This window comes from Salvelinus sp. IW2-2015, linkage group LG4p (assembly GCF_002910315.2).
Source record: "Salvelinus sp. IW2-2015 linkage group LG4p, ASM291031v2, whole genome shotgun sequence".
NCBI lineage: Eukaryota > Metazoa > Chordata > Actinopteri > Salmoniformes > Salmonidae > Salvelinus > Salvelinus sp. IW2-2015.
In genome coordinates this window covers 13993511-14000979 of record NC_036841.1, presented here as the reverse complement: position 1 = coordinate 14000979, position 7469 = coordinate 13993511, and the positions used below count along the sequence as shown (strand labels likewise).

The 7469-nt window shown below is 42.8% G+C and overlaps 1 protein-coding gene across 1 annotated transcript; it reads left to right on the top strand.

Annotated features, from left to right (window-relative positions):
- Window positions 1-1409: 1409 nt before the first annotated feature.
- Window positions 1410-5751, top strand: LOC111960552 (interleukin-10 receptor subunit alpha-like). The gene is made up of 7 exons (XM_023982593.2): window positions 1410-1715; window positions 2356-2476; window positions 2693-2868; window positions 3013-3158; window positions 3312-3480; window positions 3603-3721; window positions 4114-5751. Exons 1-7 carry the CDS (start codon window positions 1661-1663, stop codon window positions 5074-5076), a joined length of 1749 nt encoding a protein of 582 aa, XP_023838361.1. The 5' UTR covers window positions 1410-1660; the 3' UTR covers window positions 5077-5751.
- Window positions 5752-7469: the final 1718 nt, after the last annotated feature.

Sequence of the window (7469 nt, the reverse complement as noted above, 5' to 3'; positions counted from 1 at the left end):
TGGAATGAATCAATCAACATAATAGTGGTGACAGATGTGAGTACATTTTCATAAGGCCTACAGTTGCACAGGCCTGCGTGATGCAAACATGCATAATGCAAGCTCAGCCCTGTGAGTGTCTCTGACTTCCGCCGGAGTCGGTCCCTCTCCTTGTTCGAGCGGCGTTCGGCGGTCGACGTCACCGGCCTTCGAGCCATCGCCGATCCACTTTTCATTTTCCATTTGTTTTGTCTTTGTTTTCTACACACCTGGTTTCAATTCCCCCATTACATGTTCATTATTTAACCCTCTGGTTTCCCCCATGTTTGTGTGCTTGTTTGTTTTATTGTTCAGGCTGTTACTGACGTCTGGTATTTTGACGGCCGGGTTTTGTTATTACGCCCGGTCATTTTCGTGGTATCGGTATTTTACCCGCACTATAGTATTGTGTTTATACTGGTGTTATCTTGTATTAAATACCTTGTCCATGCATCTCAGCTCTCCTGTGCCTGACTCCTTTCACCAGTTACCCACAGCCTTGAAAGTGAGTTCTATTGTCCATCAGTTGTAGTTTGTGTCTGTGTAGAGGAAATCCCCCTCTTAATATGGTCTACATATAATTAATATGAACAAATATAAGGTAGCTGCAGTTTGACATGGGGTTCCCCCCCCCCCCCCCCCCCCCCCAGCCAGGAGGTTTTTTCAGGAGTTTTTTAAAACCATGTGACCTGATTAGGAAAAACCGCTCCCATCATAGCCCATATGAAACCATTTTACAATTGATTTATCAATGTCATAGGGTCCAGAGTTTTCCTGGTTAGGTTAACAGAGACGGAAAAACTCTGGGCCGCAGGGGGAAACAATGGCTCCTTCTGCATACTTCTGCAGTACTGAGATGGGCAGTCATGGAACCGACATATATATTTTGGAGCTCCTTTCTGAATCCATTACTCCAGTGATTGAGATGTAAACTGGGTGGGCGACGTTCATGGCTAACACTTGCTAAAAAAAACAACACATTTTTATACTGCAACATTTTTATTTCCAGTTTAGGACCCCATTTGAACCCCTACGTTATGTTAAAACAATAGTAAGACAAGGGAAAGACACACACACACACGCACACACGCAAACAAACACACACACACACGGCTCCACACACTCATCCTCCGCCCCTGCTCAGATAAATATGGGCAAATGAAAATCTCTGCAATAAATATCTACGTACAAATGGATGACACGTCCCAAGCAGTGATTTTAAACCCCCTTGTTCTATGAGGAGAGATGGAAAGATAGGTGGCTGTCAGAAAGGAGGAAGGGAGAGACAAATCAGAAAGGGGGGGCGAAGAGCGAGAGGAGGGAAGTGCCGTGCTACAGTCAGAACAGGAAGCCCGTTGTCAGCTGAGCGAGAGCGAGAGAGAGAGAGGGCTGGGAGGTCATATGGGGAAATAAACACACGTCCTCCTCACACCATCACACAGATCAACAAGACCGTGGGAGTCATGTCAACTATTAACTGTAGCTTGAGTAAAGCCTCTCATATCATAACGTAGGAGTCCAACTGAGCCTTCCAGTCTCCTGCAGTCAGAGAGAAGACTGAGGTGATGAGGGACACCAGACGTGTGCTGACATTATCTACAGTATGACCCTGGTTATCTGAGAACTAAAACATACATTGGACATGGATTGGACCTTTTGGATTTCCATTCTCCTGATGATCTCAGACTATGTGTCAGGTAATGAAAGCTTTAATAAGGTATTTTAAATGGCTGGTTAAGGCTGTTTAGTTCTCTTAATAGACTCTCTAAATGTAAGAACATTATGTATGCAGCATATATATATATATATATATATATTTTTTTTATTATCTACTTTAATATTGCACTTTGAAATGCACATCTTAGTCTGGCTTGTGTTTGAAAACACAAAAGTGTTTGAGGCAGCATGTTGTACATTATCTCAGTGTGTACGTGTCCTTCCTATCAAAATGGAACATGTTTCTAGACACACATCGATTTAAAAGGGTAATGCCCATTTACGTAAACAACAAACTAAGTTCTGATTGTGATTGATGATTAACATTGACTAATAATTTAATTTAGTTAACTTGAGTCAACAGAGAAAATGTGTCGTTCAATTGGCATCCTATGATGTAGTTCTACTTTGACGATGTATTAATAATAAACACATTGCGACATTTCGTAGAAAAACTGGCTTAGAAAACCCCTGATGAAAAGCGGTCATTTTTGGGAAACCCGCAAACAACTTATTGCTCTTCTGTACACCCGGTCTTCCTAGAATTGTTTTGTACTTTCAAAATCTCATAAAAAAATGCCTGGATATTCCTTAACATTTGGAATGTTATAACTGTGACAGGTATAGACCTACTGATGCCAGTCAATCTGACGGTGGACAAATGGGACGGGGAGGTGACGTTGCTCTGGGACCCCCCTGAAGGGGCCCCGCCACTGGCTCAGTACCAGGTGCAGATGGCCAGGTATACCCCATACTCCTTACGTCCGACTAATTCACTCATCCTTTCATTCTCAGACGTGTCACTTAGCTACCTCACTTCAGCATGCATCCATCTTAGAGTCCTCCCGATCCGCACAATCCCCTTTCTCCTTTTCAATCATTCCTCCATACCACCTTCTCCTCATATCTGAAGAAAAAAAAAGAATTAATCTAGCTACGTTCATGTGTCTTTCCTCAGGTATGTCAATATTAATTGGACCAACGTGACCAGCTGTGACAGGACCGAGCTGACATATTGTGACCTGTCCTACCTTATCAATGACTTCTTCATGGTCTACAAGGTCCGGGTTCGACTGGTCACTGAGAACAGCATCTCTGCATGGTCAGGGTCGAAGAGGTTCAACCCCAGAGAAAGTAAGTCAAGTACAGCAAAGTTTTAGTGGCCGAGTTGAATAGGTATTGCTTTCAGAAATGTGCTCATTTCTTTCTAGCTTATAGTGACACACTGCCAAAAGCTCGTCCATTGCTTACCTTTCTCCTCTACCCCTGTACTCCCAGGTAAACTGCAGCATCCCTCCAGTACGCTGTTGGCCACCTCCAGTTCAGTAACAGTCAGTGTTCACAGGAAGCCATTACTAAAAAAGATCTTCCCATTTGGCCTGACTTACACTATCTACCTACAGGGAAAAGGGCAGGGCCACAAGGTAAAGGACAGTAAGACACTGATCATACTTAGTTTTAAAACATACCAGCAACGGTACTTCTAATGTAATAACATTTATTATGACATGCGGTTCATCCTAGTTCATCTATTCATGTTACTGTATTGACTGACCTTTTCATTTATTGGCTTGCAGACCGTCATCCGGCATTTGAAGGATGAAGATGACGAGGATAAGCCGGAGGTTCGGTTTACGTCTCTTGACTGGGGACAGGAGTACTGTGTCAGCCTCAAAGTCGCAGGCAATGGAGGAGAATTCACCAGTGAGCTCTCCCCTGAACAGTGCCTCCTTCTGCCGGAGCAAGGTAATACATCTCAGACTACACAGCCCTACATGGCCATATATGGCTCAACATTTTGACGTGTCATACACCGGCCTAACTGCCTCAAACTCATTTGGCTAAAAACATGTTCTGTTTCTCATCAGAGTGGTATATCCTTGCTGTGGTGTCCTTCTCCATCCTAAGTGTGATGGGGGTCCTGGTCATCCTGTCCCTTTGCCTTTGCTACTTCCTGAGGCGTCCTGAGAAAATGCCTGTTGCACTGGTAAGTTTCTTTGAACAGTTTCACTAATACAGATCTGCCTATGTCTATCACTTCTGGGAGAAGACACTTCAGGGAAAGGACACTTCAGCGAAATGTTTACTTGCAGGTTCCTTCTCTATAATCAAACAACAATAAGAAATAATTACAATAATCAAATATAAGAATACGAACACGAATTAAATGGCTCAGTAGAGAAGTTCAGTGGTGCTTTGTTCTACCACATACAGTATATTCATTTCCTGCAACTCCACAGATGGGAAAAACCCAGGCTTTTACTAAGTCTTCATATAAACTGTCTGTTTACCCTGATTATCTTAATAAAAACTAAGGGTCTACTGTCATTCTGTTTTCTGTTATCAATCACTTCCTTTTTTTGTCCTCTTTTACCCCAGAAATCCCCAGGCAGCGGCTGGCAGCCTCTCTGTGTGGGAGTTGACCCATTGGAGATCGTCACAGACAAAGGCTGGTTCATGAACACCGCAAGAACTGATGCCATGGTCTGGTTGGCTGACGAGAGGACAACTACAGCAGGCAAGGGAGAGCTGGAAGAAGGAGAGGACAGAAGAGCGGGTCTGGACAGTGGGGCTTGCACTCAATCACACATTTCTGGGAATGGAAACGGAGGAAGTCCGGCAAAGCAAGAAGACAGTGGCTGCTGTGGAAGCCTGGGAGCACCAGAGAGTGCCATCAGCAGCAGTAGTGGAACTAGAGAGCCGCCCCTGCTGGATGGGACGATGAACACAGACATCAACCTGAAAGAGGACAGTGGGGTGGGGCTGGGCTGCCAGTTAGGGTGTGCTGGTAGTCTACAGGGGGAGGACTGTGGAATCTTGCCTGAGATGGAAATGGTCACAGGGGATGGCTACCGGAGCCAGAGTCCCTCTTCGGTGGACACCCATGTTTTTGAGACAGAGCAGAGATTTCAACAAATCTCATGCGAAACAGTTATGGCTGATCCTGTTGTGGGATACAGGTCTGGTCACATAGCATGCGTTTGTTTAGGGACAAGCCAATGTGTTTGGTGCCAGGCAAGAAGACACAATGAGGGGAGCGTCGACGGACAGTCTGTAGCCCTGTTTAGTTTGACAGAGGAGCAGCTAGGCTGCAGCAATCTCACAGGTGACATATGCGAGATGGAATCTACAAGCTCTAGCTATAAAAAGAACAATCTCCACATAGACACAGTGGTAAACTTGGAGGACTCAGTAACCTTTTCCTACCTGCCTACATGCATAGGGGAATCGTTCCCGCTCCTGGCGGCTTTATCAGAGTTGCCCCTAGTGGAGGGAGGGCTGAACTGCAGCGTGAACACTTGGCTTCCTTCTCTGGGTGATTTGGAAGTGACATTTGATTGACAAGGTCCACAAACTGAGGACACTGTGTGACACACAGAAGGGTTTGTTTAGCACTCTAGACTGTGGGGAGTCATGCAATATGTCTACAAACCGTTTTTATGCTATTTCAAGTAAACTCTCCTTTTCCTAACTGTAAAGATCAGCAATCTTAATTCTATTTGTGGCTATTTAAATATTTTTGGAGCCTTTTGGCATGGGTCCTCAGATCCTCAAAAAGTTCTACAGCTGCACCATCGAGAGCATCCTGACTGGTTGCATAACCGCCTGGTATGGAAACTGCTCGGCCTCCGACCGCAAGGCACTACAGAGGGTAGAGCGCATCCAGGACCTCTATACGAGGCGGTGTCAGAGGAAGGCCCAAAACATTGCCAAAGACTCCAGCCACCTTAGTCATTGACTGTTCTCTCTGCTACCTCTACCTACATGTGCATATTACCTTAACTACCCAGACTAACCGGTACACCCTGTATTTAGCCTCGCTACTGTTATTTTAATGTTGCTCCTTAATTCTTTTTTATTTGTATACTTTTTCTTTGTACACTTTCTTAATAACACTTTTTTCTTAAAACTGCATTGTTGGTTAAGGGCTTGTCAGTAAGCATTTCACTGTAAGGTCTACCTACACCTGTTGTATTCGGTGCATGTGACAAATAAAATGTTATTTTATTTGCTGGATGTCTGTTTAAACCAATTTACATAATGTATGTCTGTTTAACCCTATTCACACACTGTATGTCTGTTTAACCCTATTCACACACTGTATGTCTGTTTAAACCCATTCACATACTGTATGTCTGTTTAAACCAATTCACATACTGTATGTCTGTTTAAACCCCATTCACATTACTGGATGTCTGTTTAAACCCCATTCACATACTGGATGTCTGTTTAAACCTATGCACATACTGTATGTCTGTTAAACCCCATTTCACATACTGTATGTCTGTTTAACCCCATTTCACATACTGTATGTCTGTTTAACCCCATTTCACATACTGTATGTCTGTTTCACATACTGTATGTCTGTTTAAACCAATTCACATACTGTCTGTCTGTTAACCCCATTCACATACTGTATGTCTGTTTAAACCTATGCACATACTGTATGTCTGTTTACCCCCATTTCACATACTGTATGTCTGTTTAACCCCATTCACATACTGTATGTCTGTTTAAACCCATTCACATCCTGTATGTCTGTTTAACCCCATTCACATACTGTATGTCTGTTTAAACCTATGCACATACTGTATGTCTGTTTAACCCCATTTCACATACTGTATGTCTGTTTCACATACTGTATGTCTGTTTAAACCAATTCACATACTGTCTGTCTGTTTAACCCCATTCACATACTGTATGTCTGTTTAACCCCATTCACATACTGTATGTCTGTTTAAACCCATTCACATCCTGTATGTCTGTTTAAACCAATTCACATACTGTATGTCTGTTAAACCCCATTCACATACTGGATGTCTGTTTAAACCTATGCACATACTGTATGTCTGTTTAAACCAATTCACATACTGTATGTCTGTTTAACCCCATTCACATACTGTATGTCTGTTTAAACCTATGCACATACTGTATGTCTGTTTCACCCCTTTCACATACTGTATGTCTGTTTAAACCAATTCACATACTGTCTGTCTGTTTAACCCCATTCACATACTGTATGTCTGTTTAACCCCATTCACATACTGTATGTCTGTTTTAACCCCATTCACACTGTATGTCTGTGTTAACCCCATTCACATACTGTCTGTCTGTTTAACCCCATTCAATATACTGTATGTCTGTTTAACCCCATTCACATACTGTATGTCTGTTTAACCCCATTCACATACTGTCTGTCTGTTTAACCCCATTCACATACTGTATGTATGATCTTTCCATACTGAGATGAATAAATACAAATTTCAGATCCTTACTCAGAGAAAGAGCACAAGACAAAATAGAACATTACTTCAGATTAACACGTTAATAACATTTTCACAGCTAACGTCAGTGGACTACAGGCCAAACGACACTCTGTTCGGCTTTCAGTAGCTGCAGTTATTAGTAATACTTGACCTATAAACCACCCGTTAGAAAGAACCCTCTCATTTATGGTGCACACAATGTTGGCTTCTTATAGTGGGGGGTTATGTGGTAAAATGTGTGCATTTTCTGTAGATAACCCATCAGAGAAGTCCGAACAACATTGATAAATATCTGAACATTCTAACTTGTAAAACGTGTATTCACAGAGAGCACGGAGAGTCCTTTATAATGATAATATTTGCATTGTCATTATAATCCACCCCGTCTACCAAGTCAGAACTGTTTCTCTCCTTTTTCCTCCCACACTTCTTTCACTTGTGGTGAAACGCTTCTTGTCAGTTGAAATG